At 39.6% G+C, this 19,918-nt stretch overlaps 1 protein-coding gene across 2 annotated transcripts in view; it reads right to left on the bottom strand.

Annotated features, from left to right (window-relative positions):
- The window catches only part of tbc1d22a (TBC1 domain family member 22A), a 136,746-nt gene that overhangs the window by 28,602 nt on the left and 88,226 nt on the right, over positions 1 to 19,918 (bottom strand). For both annotated transcript variants that reach the window (XM_023350401.1, XM_023350402.1), the window contains exon 12: positions 14,730 to 14,857. In XM_023350401.1, the coding sequence (XP_023206169.1) occupies positions 14,730 to 14,857 (128 nt within the window). The remainder of the gene's footprint in view (positions 1 to 14,729; positions 14,858 to 19,918) is intronic.

Below are 19,918 nucleotides of genomic sequence, written 5' to 3' on the forward strand. Positions count from 1 at the left end.
TGTGCTTGATGAAAACGCCAATTTCAGGAAGAAAAGAAAAAACACTTGCTTTTTTGATAAAGTTTTGGTGCTAAGTTATGGTGTTTTTTATGGCCATATCAAAATGTGTTTATTTCGCAAAACTTCAACGGAAACACTACCATGCTTTTCTTTACAGTTGCAAATTTGCAAATTTGTGCATTAATACATTGTTTTGTTGTTCAAACATCACTATTTATGTCAGACATATTGTGTTCTACCAGTTATTTCCTGCCAGAGTTACGCTGTCATGTTCCATTCAGAAAGAAAAAGAGGTTTCTCCTTCAACCCCATCAACTTAGTCGTACTTTGTATTTCTTTTTCAACAAACACTAAAGAATTAAAGATGAAAAGTAATGAAAGACGGCAATGAAAGCGTGGATTTCCAAAGATCCTTTAATGTGATGCAATATACCAAGCCATCAAAGAATGACCAGACTAACTTACTGCTGTGCTAATTGAAGAACCCCCCCTTCGGAAACCAAAGACAAAAACCTCCATTCGCAAATATGAGCAGGGACGGGTTATAAAAACAAGAGCTCTTGTTTTTATCGAATTACCTTTTTCCTTCCCCTCGCTTCCGAACGCATCTCCTGTTATTTCAGCTCGGCCTCCCGCGAGGTTGGACCAATTCTTTTTAATTTCAAGACAACAAAGAGCGTTTGTGCGAGTCGGGGAGAAGTAGAGAATACAAATAAAAGGCTAAAAAAGAAAAAGAGGAGTTTGCAAAGCGTGATGCGAGCAGCTGGCCGGCAGGCGATTGGCCCACCGCCCTACCTTTGCGGCCTCAGTTCAAACAAGTGTATCAACGCGAACTGGCACATGCAAACACAGATGGACGAGAGCATTAGTGCTAATCAACTGCCTAAAGTGGAGCAAAGTTAAAATTTTTAGGGGCTTATTTAAGCGGCTGTGTGTGACTCGGTGGTTGAGAACTTTGAATTCTTCTCCAGTTCTCTCTCTCCATCCATCACACTGGCTGTCACCCCATCCTCTGTCTCTCTCTCTCTCTCCTTTATTAATATAACAGAACTACTTCACAGATCAGGGATGAATTACTCCTCATCTAAAGCAAGTTCTGCTGGCCGCTAATCTTCAAATCTTGATTTGTTAGCCAATGATGAGGAATATTTCACAGCCACGGGCTGCGGCAGAAAAATGTTCGCTTTAGATTAGTACGGGGCCATCAGTCGTGCTGCGAGAGTTTAAATATGGAGGGTTTGATGAGTCCACATTACAACAGCGGAGCTGCTGGGATGTGATGGGACTCTTAAAAGAGGCCCCAATTAATCAGTCAATATGCATAATTGCATGTTTGTATCAAAGGGGGTATTTATTATGAAAATACTCAGATTATTCAAAACTCCATGGTTGACATCTGATTTGCTACACCACAGAATATTAATAGGATTTATTTTATTTAATGACTAAAAGAAAGAAAAACATGTTTTAGTTATTAGCATGAATACAAATTAGTAGAACAGTCTAAAATTGACACAAAATGCTAAAAAGATTAATACAGGAAGTACATAAGTAAATATATATGATAAGTTCCATTTTTAGCTAGCCTTATTGGTCTGTGCTTGTCAGTTTGAGCTGAATGAAATCACGTACATAGATGTAGATTTTGTGAAAAAGAAAACTACTACACAAACCTAAAAAGAAAAGTGCTGTATGCCTGTTGCAAAATGCAAAACTCTGGGAAAAAATGATGAAGAAATCTAAAAAAGGTTGTGATTTTATACAATTAGAAAACACCTTTTATAAGGACATGCAAACAAAGATTTCTATTGATTCAAGGAGGAGCTACGGAGGCTGTTACAGGAAATTAAAAACAACGTTATTAACAGAACCAACTAAAACGTCTTGATTCCAACGATTTTTCTGAACTGCTGGCGTGGGACATTTTTAGTACATGTTATAATAATTCAATTATAGGGCTAAATGAACATAGCAGGCAGAAATGTTGAAATACGTTTGTAGTTTTTAACTAGGTGACAGAGAAATTTAGAAAAAAAAAACACCACAAACATTGGAAAATTAAATATTTTCTTCGTAAATGTGCATCCCTAAAAACTATGAATCAAGAATACAGATTTCCTTCACGCCAAGCTGTGAAAAAACATCAAATTCAGGATACCTAGCAAAACAAAATGAAACTTTTAGTCTATTTTAGTTTCCAATCGAGCACAAAACAGGGGAAAAAAATAATAGGAAAAGTGTCCTAAACAAGTACGGTATGTTTTTAATTTGTTTTCGAGTTTAAACCTCATTTTTCTTGTGCTTCGCAAGTTTAGTGGGGGGAGGGAAAAACCTGTGGAGAAAAAAACATTCAAAGCTTTTGAATAAACCCACACAACTGACGAGTATTTGGGAATGTTTACATATTGACTTCACATTTTGCCAAACTTCCATCAGCTGAATTTTGAACTCGTATTTGCACATTTTTATGATCAGAGGCGCGGTAACTGAGCGTTTGAGCATGAAACATCAACATTCTACCTGCGGCTAGCCCAACTCCCCGTCCGCACTTTCTCCCGCCACGCACTGCTTCACCTTCTCCAGCTCGTGAGGTTCCCATCATTATGATTTTCAAAATAAAGTTTGTCAGGCGAGTCAAGGTGACTCCGTCAAACTCGTCTCTCGCCGTCTTGCGTCGCTGTGCTCGGGGTCCTCATCCCTCCTCGTGTCAGGACGGCTATGTTGGCTAACATGCGGGGAAACTAGCTGGCAAGCTCGGCTGATCAAAGATGCGCGGGAGTTTGCGGCGAGAGGGGGCGAGACAGCGGGACGGGAGAGTTCATAGGGATAACGTAGGAGTGCGTGGAAGAAGGGTGAGCGGAGGAGCAGAGGAGAAGGAGGGGCCACAATGTCACAGCGTCTTTAAACTGCTGCGTTGGCTGTCTGACTGGTTTGATCCCTCCAAAACAACACCGGCCTCATGTGGGACCGGCGCGATGCGCTGAGGAACCGACTGAAGACAAGGTGAGAAGGTGGATGATAAACGAGCTGTGTAACAATCAAACTGAGATTATGTGGTTGGTAGATTTTTTATTTTTAACTTTTCCAGCTTATATGTTTTATATTTTCACTTTGCCGTGACAAAATAATTACATCTTTTAGATTTACTCAGATACAGAGAAGTTCAGTAAACGAAAAAACCTTTAAAATTATGATTCCATTGTAAATAAAGTGGGGGGGGGAAAGAGGCCAGACCACAGTATTTCAACATCCAGACTTTAACTATGCCACAGGACAACCTTCAGAAAATTTAATTTTAATTGGACTTGCTGGTGTAGATCATACAGGTTCACACAGGACGAATTGCAAATTTAAGACTTTTAAAGACCTGTTTAAGACAAGTATGAATACAATTGAAGGCTTGTATCACAACAGAGATGTACAAAAGAAATGCAGGAGACCAAAAATGTGAAATTTCTGGAGTCTTTCTGTGACTGGTGGCATTATTTTTGTGCTTCTCACATGGTGTATGGCTCTCTAGCTAACTAGCTAGCTAGCAATTATTAGCAGCTAGTTACTGTTAGCCTTAACCACCTTGAGTCACAGAACTCTGAGTGAAGATGTCTGCACAAAACTCAAACTTTTGCCTGATAGAAAATCCAGTGAGAAAAAAACCTAAATAGAATGTATGAAATGAAATATTCTTGCCACGACAAAATTTAAGACCTGCAATTAACATATTTATAGCCAAAATACATTTTCTTAAAGATTTTAAGTCATTTCAAGGCCTTCATTTTAGACATACCAATATAAGACTTTCTAAGGTTGCGCCGACACCCAGTTGATCATATAAATACATGGCAGTAATCAGGTCAGGGAGTGACTTTAAAAATGTAATTTTAGAGCTTTTTCACAATTGATTCATAATTTACCAAGGGGCCCAATTACTTTTTCACAAGGCCAAATTAATTTGGTTACATTTACCCCTACAGCAAAAGAATAATGTGATTGAAAACTGCACTTTCTATTTACTCGAGTTATTTTTGTCTGATGATACATTTGGCTACAAAGAGATAAAATAAAAAGCTAAAATAGGGAGAAAATACTTTTTCAATTAACATTGGTGCAATTCACTGACTCAGGCTTGGCGGCCAGCAAGAGGGTTTTGTTATAATAAAAGACAGTGTGATATCTAAAAGGGAATATAATGAATGAAAAAGGAATAGAAGGAGTGTAGTCTTTCTAGATGATTTGTTTTCAACAAATTTTATGATAATTTAGAAGCGTTCCACTTCTGCGCACAGTACCCTCCTCCAATGTGTTGTCTTGCTTCAGGCCATATTTTACACCTCTGCGAACAGGAATTAATGAGAGGAGGGAAACAGGCAAATATTAGTCAACTACAATTCCCACACTGCCACAGATTTAATCCATTACAGCTGTTCGCTTTGTTATTACTTTGTATTAAAGCAAATAGTGAATCAGAAGAAGCTGAACTGGGATGAAAACCAGAGTTGTTCTTAGTTGTTGCAGTAAACGATCGAGTAATAAAATATTCCCCTTCTGCAGTAGCTAAAGTTAGTAAAGGAAATCTAAGAGAAATTGCTAGTAAGTAAAAACTTTTCATTTTTATTAGAACATTTTATTCTTTACAAATATGATTCAAACATCACTTTTAGTCTCAAGTTTGAAGTATGTAAAAAAAAATGCTTTTAAAGAGTGAAGACATTTCACATTAACTTTTAAAAAGTAAAATCAAACTTAAATTGAGGCATTAAATTACAGTTTCAAGTTTGAATAATGAATAAGCTTTTTAATACTTATTTTCACATCATTACTCTTGATGAACAAGTACAACAAGCAAAACATAGAGCAGGAAGATATTTTTAAAAAGAAAAAAATAAATGGGGGAGGGGAGAGTTCAGCCTGCAGAGAGCTGCTAATAGCAATTAGCATTTGTCAACAGCTCATTGGCGGAACGCAGTGCGCTAAATAGTAAAACACAAACTAGCGAAGTTTCAAGGCAGATAATTTGCCTCAAGGAATTTAAATAATCGAGGCCCTCCAGTCATTGAATGACTCGTTACATGCTGAGCTGTTTTTAATGAAACTGAGGGCGAAAAAGACAATCTTCTGATGTTGAAGGCAAACCAGAAGTATTCCAATGCAACCTCAGGGAAAACACAGAATGTCCATTTCCTTGAGGTTGTGTCAAGGAGAGAAAGGATGAACAAACTGTTTACAGTCCTGTCAGTGTATAGGACCAGAACATGATGTGCTAGTGTGTGCTGTGAAGAAATTCAGACAGACTCTGTGTGTGCGCGTCTGTGTTTGTGTGAGACCAAGTGTCTGGTCTTTAGAGGCCACTCGCACTGCTGGCGGTGGCAATGTGACCAGCCATTACTACAGACTGGAGACAAGGAGGTAGAGAAAAAGGTAGGAGGGCCACGTCCCACTGGGATGTCTCCCCCTGTCCTCCTAACTGAAGTGGTACGGTAAACTTACATTCAAAAAGGGGTCACTTACAAAACTTCAAACTCTAGATGGTACTCTGAGATCCACAAATAAGTAAACGTAAAAACATTCAGCAAAAAAGGGCAACCTGAACGGTGACTTGCCATTATTCATTCCCTTTCAACTTTCTTGTCACTGTATCCAATATACAGGGGTTGGACAATGAAACTGAAACACCTCTCATTTTAGTGTGGGAGGTTTCATGGCTAAATTGGACCAGCCTGGTGGCCAATCTTCATTAATTGCACATTGAACCAATAAGAGCAGAGTGTGAAGGTCCAATCAGAAGGGTAAGAGCCCAGTTTTGCTCAAAATATTGCAATGCACACAACATTATGGGTGACATACCAGAGTTCAAAAGAGGACAAATTGTTGGTGCACGTCTTGCTGGCGCATCTGTGACCAAGACAGCAAGTCTTTGTGATGTATCAAGAGCCACGGTATCCAGGGTAATGTCAGCATACCACCAAGAAGGACGAACCACATCCAACAGGATTAACTGTGGACGCAAGAGGAAGCTGTCTGAAAGGGATGTTCGGGTGCTAACCCGGATTGTATCCAAAAAACATAAAACCACGGCTGCCCAAATCACGGCAAAATTAAATGTGCACCTCAACTCTCCTGTTTCCACCAAAACTGTCCGTCGGGAGGTCCACAGGGAAAATATACACGGCCGGGCTGCTATAGCCAAACCTTTGGTCACTCGTGCCAATGCCAAACGTCAGTTTCAATGGTGCAAGGAGCGCAAATCTTGGGCTGTGGACAATGTAAAACATGTATTGTTCTCTGATGAGCCCACCTTTACTGTTTTCCCCACATCCGGGAGAGTTACGGTGTGGAGAAGCTCCAAAAAAGCGTACCACCCAGACTGTTGCATGCCCAGAGTGAAGCATGGGGGTGGATCAGTGATGGTTTGGGCTGCCATATCATGGCATTCCTTTTGCCCTATACTTGTGCTAGATGGGCGCATCACTGCCAAGGACTACCGAACCATTCTGGAGGACCATGTGCATCCAACGGTTCAAACATTGTATCAGGATGACAATGCACCAATACACACAGCAAGACTGGTGAAAGACTGGTTTGATGAACATGAAAGTGAAGTTGAACATCTCCCATGGCCTGCACAGTCACCAGATCTAAATATTATTGAGCCACTTTGGGGTGTTTCGGAGGAGCCAGTCAGGAAACATTTTCCTCCACCAGCATCACGTCGTGACCTGGCCACTCTCCTGCAAGAAGAATGGCTTAAAATCCCTCTGACCACTGTGCAGGACTTATACATGTCATTCCCAAGACGAATTGACGCTGTATTGGCCGCAAAAGGAGGCCCTACACCATACTAATAAGCTTTGATTAAAAGACAGCATATAATTACGATTAACTGTCTAAAAGCACATAAGACGCAAGTCTTGAGGGGTTTCTTTGCTATATATGGAATTAAATAATCTAGTACTCCACAAGCTCGCTCTACAGTATAAAACATATGGTGTGATTCAGTCCAACCTTAATCCAAAATAATTTTCCAGGCCTATGTTGCAGTAAATTACTCCATTATTCCACCAGCAATCCAGGCATTTAATCACATTTAACCACTTGAATTTAAACATGGCCACTAACAATGCTACACAGCTTCCTGCTTGGTAAATTTCACTGTCCGCATAAAAGAAACCCATGCTTCAGAACCTGAAAATGTCACGGTATCCCCTTTAACAGCCATGCTAATGCTGTCACACTGAGCTACTTGCTAATTTCATGCTCCACGCAACAGGGATAATTTAGTCCCAGTCTGTCTGTCTTTCTGTCTGTGTTTCTGCTAAGGGAAGAGTGGCCAGTGTGTTTGTTTCGGTCTGAATCCTCCCTCCATGCATCTTCCTCTCTGCTCGTCCCCCTCAAACCCCCCGACTCTAAAAATCAATTGACGGGAGAGTTGAAAACAGCGCATGCAAGAAAGGAAAACAGAATGAGGGCAAAATCGGATAAAAATGAAAGGAGAGGATGTGGAGAGGAATCAGTAGGCAGAAAGTGAGAGAGATTACTGATAGAGAGAGGAATAGCTGTCTTGTGCTGGATCACACTCCTGAACAGATGGCCACACTACAGAGAGAAAACCACAGAGGAGACATTACAGTGCTCAGGTTAAAATCTCCCCTGAAAGATACAAACAGTTCAGCAAGGAAGGACAAGGTCTTTTTTATTTATCATCAGGATGATTCAAAGCTAAAACTTCTAGCTCTTTCTGTTCCAACAAGGCCGTCATCCTTGCACTGTATCCATGTTCTTTGCAAGAACACCCAGTGTGAAGACATGCAAAAAGTCCTAAAATTGAAGAAGCACAATCATATCTAAAATTAGAGAAATATAAGCTATAACAATTCAGTTTATAACTGGAATACTGTAAAAAAAAAAGAAGTGTAGAAACTTTGTTTGATTTGATCAGATCTGTGCAGGAGGGTTGGGGTGAACCAAAGAATGAATATGCAGCAAGGGAAGCATGCTAACTCTTGGTGTATGGTAGGGGTCTCAAACTCCAGTCCTCAAGGGCCACTGTCCTACAATTTTTAGATGTGCCACAGGCACAAAACACTGGAATGAAATGGCTTAATTACCTCCTCCTTGTGTAGATCAGTTCTCCTAGCCTTGCTAATGACCTAATTATTCTATTCAGGTGTGGTGCAGCAGAGGAACATCTAAAAGTTGCAGGACTGCGGCCCTCGAGGACTGGAGTTTGAGACCCCTGGTGTATGGTAAAGGATCCGTCATGTTGTTGTTGTTCTGCTTCTCTTCAAAAAGACATGGAAAACTTATTTGAGGAAACAGACATCATGAACTCTTAGAAAAATTACCCAAAACACATGTGGTCAAGATCCCTGGCCAAAAGCCTCAAAAGGCTTGTGGGATTTGCTGGAGGTAAGAGAGCGTAAGACGACCCAAAGCTCTGGATGATGTAGACAGACTGCGCAATGAGAAAGTCAAACATTTTCCTCTCTGTAAGCTCCAAGGCAATGAATGTTGAAGAGAAATAAGTGCTGTCCTAATAAAGCAAGTCTTTTTGCCTCTAATCCCTATTTTGCACCATATTGTACCTTTCTAGGAGTTGCCTACAATGGTGTGTTTTGCACCAACTATCCATCAATTTGTACTCTCCATGAAAACCCTTTGTACCTCCTATGGTACGTGATAATTCAATGTCATTTTGTAGATTCTACTCTCAAGCCCCTTTCACAAAACACTTCAAAGCAGCGTTGAGGTGCCTTTTTGCGACCTCTGTGTTTTGTGAAAGAGCAGTCTCCTACTCTTACAATGCGTCGGCTGCCAAGCTAAACGTGACAGTTACAGGGCTGCATCGGGAGAGTTGTACAAGGCCAGGTGGTCTTTGTGGATTGAGGGAGTGATGTGTCGATTTAAGGTTTGTGCGACCACCCAGAAGCAGCATTTACAAGTGTAACAAGACTCATCAATCATTTCCGATGACAGGAGTAAGAAGGTGGCATATACAATTTAAATGTGATGCACTTGCTCTGCCAAAAACAACATCGCTACACTGAGCGTCTCTGTCAATATTGTTTTGAAGAGAAGGAAAGAAATCTGTCTAAGATTTTTTTAAAGTTATCGGAACCAAACGCAATGGAAATAGGACGCAATATAACATACTTAGAAAATTATGAATCGGTTTATAAGATTATTCAAGAAATTTAAGTATTTGAAAATCCACAAACCACAAAAATATATAGCTACTAAGAAAAGTATAATTTTGTGTAATTTATAAAATGTTCTATTTACAAGTGTAAAATGCATCTGGGAAAGGATGAAATGTGGGTACAAACTGGGACAGGAGTAAACTCAACAAAAAGCAAAGCAAAGGATGATCTGAACACATAAGCAAAGGCAACTCTGCTGGGAAAAGGGAAATGGTCAAATTTCCTCAGAAGGTTGAGAAAGGAGGTGAGGGTCTGTGACACAGCCTGCCAAAAATGTCTTTGAGGACAAGTGCAGGGGTGTGTGTGTGTGCATGTGTGTGTGTGTGTGAAAGCTACAGTCTAAGCAACATTGTTAGACATCAAATATTTAGCGTTATGGATTACAAGTACAAAGTGAGTGTGTGTTGTTGTCAAGTCACGACAAAGAAACTACACTGTTTAATGATTCATTCCTGCACCCTTATTTTAGACTTGAGCTGAACTCGAGTCCACCTTACGTCTGCAGGTAAGAGAGCAGTCTCAGATTATGACTCAAACCACTGAAGAATGAAAGCAAAAATGAAAGACAATCCTCTCTCTTTGCATTTTACAGTCAGCTCATCCTCTTCTGCTAATCTAATGAGGTTGTATAAGGGAATTCTAGAACACATGACAGCATGCAAAGCAAATCTTGTCACACACTTCAAACCTGCCATATGGGGTTCCTCAGGGTTGTGACTTTGAGTCACTTTTACTTCGACAATATACAGTATATGCTTTCAATAACCGATTCCTAAACAGTCTAACACTTTATCATGTGTTTTATATGCAGATAATTCCAAACTAGTGACTTTCACTTGCAAGTGATGCCATATTAATAATATTAATAATAATAATAATAACAACAATGACTTTCCGTTAACTTCTTACACGAGAAGATCCGATCAATGCCATGTCATATTTCCAAAAATTGTGCAATTAATTGGCAACTGTGAAAAACTAATCCTTCGACAGATATGCATGAATAGTCACAATCTACTGTTTTTGTTTGTTTTTTTGTAAATTAACATATTGAAAAAAACATGGCCCGGTTACAGCAGTTACCTTCTTCCCAATGGAAATTCAGGCCTTCCAGAAAGTAAAAGAAAAAAAAAAAACTGTTTATCTCTGATTCGTTCCTTCATCAATTTATTCATTGATGGTGAATAAAATAAAACTGAAAGGAGGTTGGGGGTCTGCTACACTCTACTAAGAATCCATCTGAGACAAAAACAATGCATCACCTGATATGATGTGAAACTTCTACCAACTTCTACTTCAATGGCAACTTTGACCGTTTCACAAACAACTCAAATGGCCCGCTCCAAATATGCAGAGACAAGTCCAGTCTAAACTCACCACCGAGCTAAAGGTGTTTTAAGCTAGGCTGGTGAAGAATATAGCTTCTGTCAGGTACCATCTGTCATGCCGCCCACAGTTGAGCTAGAGTTCATAAGCAGTTAGACATGATTCATTTGCTCTTTATTAATTCAAGATAAGGTTTGATGGGACTCAACTAAGCACTTCAGCTGTAAACCACAACATATCCATGATTAATTTATCAACATTTAATAGCTCCTTTGCATTTCAAGCTACAGCCTTTCCGTTGTAGGCTCTTATTGCTTCACCATTCCTTCTGGATCTAAAAAGCTCCCTCAGCAGCAATAAAATAGCTTCTAACACAGCACTTTCTGGTTTGATCAAAGTTCATGTATTTCTTTGAAAAGGAGGAAGCCTCAGTAAGCTTCGAATCTGATGCTGCAGCTTTGCAAGTTGTGAAGATGTTACAAGTGCCTCGCGCGGGCTAAATGGTGTGTAAGACAAGGAACATCTGTATTTTAATGGCAAGCAGGAATAAAATGTGAAGCATGTGACAGTAGAGCAGTAGAGAGGAGCTACAGAGATGACAGCAGAAGAGGTTCAAGCATATGTTCAAGTATACACTTTTGTACAGCTGGGTGTATCACCAAGGGAGAGGATCCACTTCAAACCCTAAAACAGCTCTTCATTCCTCTTCTGTCGATGCATCTCACCTGATCAATCACTCTGATGTGGTCAAATGCCGCACACTCAGCTTCTGGGTCAAATGGAGAGCTACATCATATGTACTCAACTCGAGTCCAAAATGCATTCCGGCAAATACACACCTACATACCTAAAAATCGATAGCAGGCAGTTGGTTGTATTGACAATGCCAAGCAAGGTTAACTATATGGACTTCCTGTTAAGCTTTCGGTAAGGTAAATATGAAAAAGCACTGGGGTCATAGAGGTCAGATTTGTTTGAATATCATAAAGATTCAGCTCCCCCTCTCTCATGCTTGCCTCTAAACATTTGGAGAATGTTTTTAAAAATGGCTTCCTATGACTAGCTTCTACAGAAAACCTCCAATCTTGAACTCAAGAGTCTGGTGAACTATATAATATATACACAAGACTTTTAGAAGTTAAAACAATTCTAGCTATCATACAGAATCTTGAGTTTTTGCAAGAATGAAAAAGCTCTACGATATTTCAACCAGCGTAATAATGTGACATTTGAAACTCAGAGCACGTTTAAAGGGCTCTTATTGTGAAAGGTTTGTTGTGTGCGCGCACCATTTGTCACCCAAAAAGGAAATCATTATGCCTGCTAGCCGTGGTTTGCACAACATTTCAAAGGCTGCATTAGCTGAGTCATCCCCCGGCTGGCTGCTGAGGAGCGCACCCCGAGCTCAGCTCATCTGAAGAAGAGACACGTCTGACAAGACATAAATGTTTGCTGGACTGACCAAGGGCATTTTTGTTATTATTCTCGGCAAACCCGGTAACAAGGTAAACAAGCCAGAAAGTTTTGAAGATCAACATTTTACTGTTCCATCTTGCAGCTTTTACACCCAGTGCAATAAAATGTCTTTGAATTGTTTGCTTTATTCATTGTTTGCTGGAATCATTACACTATCTGGCCAATATTAGATACTTTCACACCCTTAACAGAAAATATTTTTCATGTTTTTTTATATTTCAGGCTTTACTATCAACCTATTGCAAAGATTCTGAAACAATCCAAACCTAAAGATGGTTTCTGATTCAAGTGTGAAAAATGTCACCACCTTTTCTGCCATCTATACCAATTCAGATCAGAATTCTAAATTATGATTAACGTCCTGTTTTATGCGTATCGTGAGGTTTTTTTTTTTGTAATATCGAGTTTTATGTATTATGTGTTTTTGTCCTTTTATGGTTTTGTCTGATATAAGTGTAAGTGCTCTGTAAGCTTGATTCCTGTAAAAAAGTTTGAGTTTTTGGAAATGCGCTACATAAATAAAATATATTATTGTTACTACTACTTTAGGCAAATCTACAATAATTTGACTTGGCAAATTAGAACTAGCTGATCCTTCTTCTTTTTTAAGAACCAAATAATCTTGGCATAGTGTTTTTTAAAAAGGTTTTGTTGGCTCTAGAGGCCTTTATTTGAAAGTAGCTTGACAGGAAAGAGGGTAATGAGAGAGGGGGAAGACATGTGGCAAATGTCGCCAGGCCGGGAATCGAACCTGCGACCGCCGCCACGAGGACTAAGTCCTCAATACGTGGGCCGTGCTTTGCCCCTGTGCCACCACAGCACCCCGAACTAGCTGATCCTTTAATATATAAAGATTCTTTTACACAATTTATGAGTTGTAATATCTTCACTCTGTAAAATTTTTAAACAGGAATGTCAGTGATTTGTTTTGCATCTTCCAAAATGCTGGTTTAAGAGGGTCAACAGAAAAGACAGATGTGAAAGTTATTTTTTATTTTTTTATGAAAATAAATGAATAAATAAAAAATCCAATATATTTATTTTGTACAAAAACCATCATCAACACAAAATACATATGTGTGAATGAGTCCAAGAGAAGTGGCAGAAAAGTGTAGCTGCAGGAAGTAAAAGCAGTGAAAATGGAGTGTAAGCACCTGGGGTCAACTATCTAAAGCAACAGGAAGTGAATCAAAGAAGAGCAGAGAGCGCAGGCAGAATGGAGTCGAGAGCATATTAGGAAGGTTTACAAGTAGTGATGAGCGGCTTAGAAGCAGTGGCACTGATAAAGGGACGGGGCGCCCAGCTGTGAAATGTGAGCATTTTCATTGGCGGTGACGAAAACGGACGGAATCAGAAATGAGTGCATAAGAGTTAAAGTCATGGAGGCCAGACTGTGGTGTTTAATGCGTTCAGAGGGGATGGAGGATATATGGGACAAAGGATGCTGAATGTGAGTCTCCCAGGGAGGCAGAGAGCCTGCAGAGAGGGTGATAGGAGATACTAAGGGCAGAAAGAGAAGCAGATGACTTGCTGTGGCAACCTGCAGAGGATGCAGCCGGAAGAATAAAAAAGGGATTTGTACGTGTACACGTCTTTTTAAAAATATATATTTTTTGTAGTGCTAAGCAGGTCTAAAAATGAGGGTTTGTACACTTTTCAAAATAGTGAAATTCAAGCATTTTTCAAGGTAAGTCTTCAAACTCTCATTGAACAGTACTTTGGAGACAAAAACAATATAAATGACAATTCAATATTATAGAATTTATTACTGTAATTAATAATGTATTGTGCTAGCATTCTACATTCTACAGCATGGTGAAGGTAAACTAAAGTATAACAATTTTACATTATTTTGAAATGTCTCTCCAGAACTTAACTTTTTGTTTTCAGGTGTACAAGGTAACAAAAAAATCTCCCAATTTAAATAGCGTTAAACGCATAAAATATAAGCAAGTATTTATTCCTACTACACAGATCAACAAGTCATTGAGACATTAGGAATAATAACTTTTTTAAAAGAGTTCAAGCAAAGTTTTTTGGCATTTAGCTAATAGAAATAATTTTGGATATTCTAAATGAGCTACAAGTGTAGTCTGATTTTTTTTTCAGACAAAGTGTAAAACGTGTGTATGTATCTTTTTATTGGGGGTATGAAAATATCTGGTTTCAACTATAAATAGCATTTTCCAAATTTAGGCTTAAAATCAAACGTCTGGTTGAACTTTATTACAAAAATCTGCAGTTTGAATATAAAGAAATTAGAAGAACTTTACATAGAAATCAAGCACTTTCCAAACCTTGACATCCTTGAAGAGGCTTAAATTTCACTTAGGTGTTTTTCAGCACCCACATGAATAATGTAAAAAATGCAGAACGATAAATGAAAACATAGTTGTTTTAATTGTAAGATGCAGAGAAATACCGCATTATTTCTTTCCCTCTCCCTCCTCCCCTTCTTAAACTTTTCTGATGAAGGAAATGACAGGGGAAAAAAGCCTCACACTGTGACGTGAAACTCCAAAGTTTTTGTCATCTCATCTGCATAAAACAGAAAACTCAGAACTACATGCCGCATCATATTGCCGTTTCGTCTTTGGGGGGGAAGAAAAAGAAAACCGATGTCGTCGTCAGGGAATAATTCCTAAACCCTAAAATCTCCTGCAGAGCCAGAAAGAGGAAGGAAAAAAAAAACAGAAACACCGCGATAACGGCGGGCCCTGTGTGTGATCGCACCTGATACGTGTCCCACAGTCTGATTGTGCACCGCAGCGGCAGCTCCCTCATCAGGAGGTTGTTCATCCAGCGGAAGGCGAACTGCAGGTACTCCACCTCGTACTGCTGCATGTGGCGGTGCACAGACTCTGGCAGAAATTAGAACAAAATATCAACACAAAAACCCAAAAAACATGATATAAAAACCTCAAAAACAGCAACAAAAGAGAACAGATGCAAAACGCTTTTGTGGCAGAGGGTTGGGGAGGGGGGAGAAACCTCAAAGCGACACTGTGGTGTGAGACTGTCTTCCTGAACTCCCTCTTCTCTATTACAAAACTGCTGTCATCGGTGTCACGCGCGCGACTGTTTCCTCATAATTGAAATGTAATTACAGAGCCATCCAAATTGTCTGGGAACGGCCTCGTACCCGGCGCGGGATGAGAAATGGAAGCGGAATTGTATTGTTAACCAACACTCCAGAGAAATTGCATGTCGCTCCGATGGAGACTGAAGTGCATATAAATTAGGTCAATGGCGTCCAGAGGTGAAGGCTGAATGACGGCTTACATGTAACGTATAGAGAGCATGTTAATTACTTCTTTGACATCGGCGCCCTCGGCAGAAGCTGATAAAAATTGTGTTGCGCCGACTTCTGACCCGTCGCGGAAAGTCAAGAGTGTCGGATACCAAAGATCGGGACCCTGTCACTTAAAGAAAGGGGGAAAAAAAAAGGGAAAAAAAAGGATGGGGGGTGAAAACTCCAGCGTGAATATTAATGAGGCATCCCTCCTTTTCTCACATTCAGGTTCAACATTTCAGCTTTGTGGAAAAAAATGGTAATTATTTCTCTGCAGAAAAAGAATTCATTACAAAGGAGTTCACTTAATAGTATTTGCAGAGAAATTTTCCACTTTTGTCAAATTATAACCTCAAATATCAATGCTTTTATTATGGCTTTCATTAGACATACAAACAATAAAACACACAAATTAGTGCAGAATTGTGAATGGGAAGGAATAATTTGATGCAGCTGCAAATCTGTTGAGTCACATCTCTGCGTGATTTATGTCCTACCACAGATCCTCAACTGGATTTGTGTCTGGACTTTGACTAGGCCATTCTAAACTAAGGGCATGCATCTCCAATCCTCAAATCATGTGGTTCAACATATTTATATCTATTTAATTGGCTTTTTCCTCCAGGATTGATCTGTATTTAGCTCCTTCCATCTTTCCCATCAACTGAGCTTCTCTTTCCATTGTAAAAAAAAGTAACGTCCCAACAGCATGATGCTGCCAGCACCATGTACTATAGTGGGGATTGTGAAAATTGTCTTCTCACAGTATTTTTCATCCCACTCCCCCATGAAGGCTATAAAATAATGGTAGCTTTGGAGTTGTGTCATTCTTGTGGGAAGGTTAGAGTTTTGACTGTTTAATAACCAGGGTCATTAAATTCGTGTTGGTCTATCATTTAAATAAACCCTTTAATCCAACGAAACAGATTAAAGGTTATGGCTGTGTTGTGACATAAAATTAAAGAGAATGTATTACATATGCAAGAAACTATACAATTTGGCAACTGAAATGGCAATTTCCAACAAATGGCACCGTAAGCCACTTTACAAGGCAGAAAGTTTCATTTTATATCCAATTATAAAGAGATTTAGATCTACTTAATCTAATAACTTATAATTAAGGTTGCACTGATAAATGCAACAGTTGCCAACTTAGCTACTTGTCAGACAGGAAAAAAAAAGGCCAAAATGGGAATCAGCAGGTCAGGCTTTTCAAAAGATTGAAGTTTTCAATCCAATCACCAATCAGTGCACCGCCAATACAATTAGAGTGATAATTATTTGCTTTCAAACTTCATTTATGAATTTTGACATGCACTTTGACATGTCAGGCTCAACAGACACAAGTAGCATATGAAACAAATAACAATCAGCCCAATTCAATTAGCCAAGGTCCGACCCAAACAGAAATATGACAAATTAAATAAAAACAGAAAAAAAAAAATATGAAAAAACCATGATACTTATATTTAGTATGGTGCAACTGTCTTCAAGAAATTAAAGCAGTTGATAAATGGAAACTTGTATGTATTCCCTAGAGTGGTAATTTAAATGTTTTCTGAATTCACTGCAAGGTGAAATTATACAAAGACCTTAGTATAAGTAAACACAGTTTTTGAACATTTTCATGATTGCTGAATTTATTGTGGAGCAGAAGAAAACAAAAATGTCTCCAAGATGCCAACATAAGTAAAGAAACCACGGATCTCCTTTTCACCATATTACAGAATGGACTGCTCTTTTCCGGCTGATCCACTGAACGCACAGAGAGAGGACCACATGTTACACGGCGAGCTTTCAATATGGCCCCGGTGCGGGGCTCAAACTTCAGTGTCAATGTCACGGCGTGCTGGCAGAACGCTCGCGGAGAAGAATGGATGAGAGGCAAATACGTCGCCCGCGTACGGCGGCGCGACGCCGAGAGTGACTGCCTTTGTTCCCCGTCTTCGTTCTTGATAAATGTTTGTTTGACGCCGTCTCCGCCTAACAAAAGATTAAAAATACCACCCAGTATTCTGTGACTCCTCGTTTCATAGTCATCAAGCCCATGACACTCATTCTTCCTCACACACATACACACGCACGAACACGCACACACACACAACTCATAACAGAGCTGTAATCATGGAGCTGTCAGGGAATCTATAAGAAAAGCTAGTTAAAGGAGGAACTATCGCATCCTCTTCTCTCACACTCGCTTGCTCTTAATCAGAGCTGACTGACAGTACACACACACACACTGCTTCAACAACCCTTTTATTGGTAAAACATTACGCAGATACCTCTAACCAGGGCCACATGCGTTATTATTACCGTCGAACACACACCTGAACCACACCTATCTGCTCTCGAAGACACAGGCGGGGACGCGGGGGTAAACACAAAGCTATTATTTCGCACTCCTCTCCACAGTTTAATTATCACATGCTGCTGCAAAAGCATAAACAAGGAAAGCTCATTAACGGCGCATGCATCACAGTGACAGATCTGAGCTAGCTGCCAAGCAGAGGCGAAAGGGAGCGGAACTACTTTAGACAATGTTAAATTACACTAATGAACTTGCTCCTCCTAATATTAGCGACTTCTGCAAACAGCGAGGAGGGGGAAGGGAAGAGGGTGTGGCGGTGGCAGCGGCAGAGGGCAGGGTTATTTGTTATATCGCGACAGAGAGGGAGAAATATTGAACGTTATTAAATTTAAAAAGAAAAAAAAAAGGAAAAGTTGAAAACGTATGAGGGGAAAGTTGTAGAAGTTGAACGTTATTACTCATTGGGCCGCTGGAACAGTGCTGAGCATGCTGAGTGGGGTTGTTATCAGGGCTGAGGATGACACGTCTCATAGGCTGATTGACTGATGAGTCTGGTCCTCCAGCCTGGTGTTGGGTATAGTGTTGGCTCTCCTCGTCCTCAACCTCCCCCAGCCCCCACCGCAGCCCCTCGGTGAGACTGCAGCCCTCGGCTGGTTGGACAGCAGGAGGTCAGAGGTTCTACAGTGAGCAGCTCTCAGGTTTCTGCTGATGAGGCCGATTCTGCCCGACTTGACACTCTCCTTGGTAAAACATGTAATTACAGTTTGAGTTTTCTCTCTCTTTTTTTCCCCTCTTTCTCATTTCATCTTTTTCTCTGGCCCATCATCCGGCACTCCTAGTATGTTGACACTTTATCTCACTGCAACCTTCGTCCGGTGTGCTTTTTTTTTTTTTTAGCTACATTAAATATAAAAACCACGTGACACGTCCTTCTTTGTTGAGCAGTTTCCACCAATTGCTTACAATACCTTGGCCTGTCACAATAACAATAACTTTGCTGGATGATAAATTGTTCCGGAAATTATCGCGATAAACGATAATATTGTCATTAATTGCGATAACTTCTGGATCAATTTATCATGATCAATAAACTTTAAATTCTAATGAACATTTAACACTGGACTGGAAGACATTTTAAATATCCAAGATAAATAAACAACAGAAACAACAAATAAAATGAATTATGAAATCTCTAAATAAAATTGTTGCACAAGAAAAGGGCTAGATGGGAGCAAAGCACCAGACTGAACACTTTTTTCCATCCAGTTTTTGGTAGGAAATGGAAATTATTAAGCTAGTTAATGAGAGCTAGTCTCTCTACCATCATCACAGCTGCAGTTTGCAAACATATAATGAAAAATCATATTTATCATCAGGACCATGACATGTCATTAAAGTGTCTGGAGAGCTGGTTTATTTTCGCGGGGCCAGTATTCTTCTGAATCTCATCTAAAGAACAGAAACTTTTTTGTGACAATAGGTAACTTCTCATCGGTTCTGGTACAAGTCACGTGTGGGCATTTATCGGATGGTTTATTTGTTGGGAAAAAATTCTTATGGCAATTTTGATTTATTGTTGTGATAGATTTCTGGTTTTTTATATAAAATAAAAAAACAAAACTGACAAAATGATCTGAGATGGGTTTTTTTTTTTTTTTACCATATTCTTCCCTGTCTGAATCAGAATCAAACAAGGAGAAGCAGCATTCACTTTCTATGCACCACAAATCTGGAACAAACTTCCAGAAAACTGCAAAAATGCTGAAACACTGAGGTTGAGGCTAAAACACCCATCTGTTTGGAGTTCTCTTTGATTGGAAGTGACTGGAACACCGATCAATATATTTGCTGGATGATCAAAACACAATGCTTATTGCTAGTTAAATTGGTCACTATATTATGTTTAATGGTGTAGAGCACTTTGAACCTTTTTGGTGGGGAAATGGGCTTTACAAATAAGTTACAAATAAGATTCAATTGGACCGGTAAGATGATGCGTGGCAAAAATGTTCCAAAACGTCTGAAAACTGGATCTAACCCAAGAAAATACTCATCTACTGTAGTTAGGAAGTGACTGACATGTTTGGTTGACACGTTTGACTGACGCTGATAAGAAGTTACCAGGTTTTATGACAAACGTATAAAAAGCCACAGTTGTTAACCAAAGCTTTCAGGGTAGACAAAGTAAACTTGCAACCCTCTACCTCTGAGCTTTTTCATTTCCATGGCAGCACTGTGTAATATTTATGGACATAAACTGGAAGAGTAAGACTTTATTTCAAAACCTTTGGTGTTCTGACAAGGCACCTACGGGAAAAGCAC

The sequence above is a fragment of the Xiphophorus maculatus genome, chromosome 17 (genome assembly GCF_002775205.1).
Source record: "Xiphophorus maculatus strain JP 163 A chromosome 17, X_maculatus-5.0-male, whole genome shotgun sequence".
Taxonomy (NCBI): Eukaryota; Metazoa; Chordata; class Actinopteri; order Cyprinodontiformes; family Poeciliidae; genus Xiphophorus; species Xiphophorus maculatus.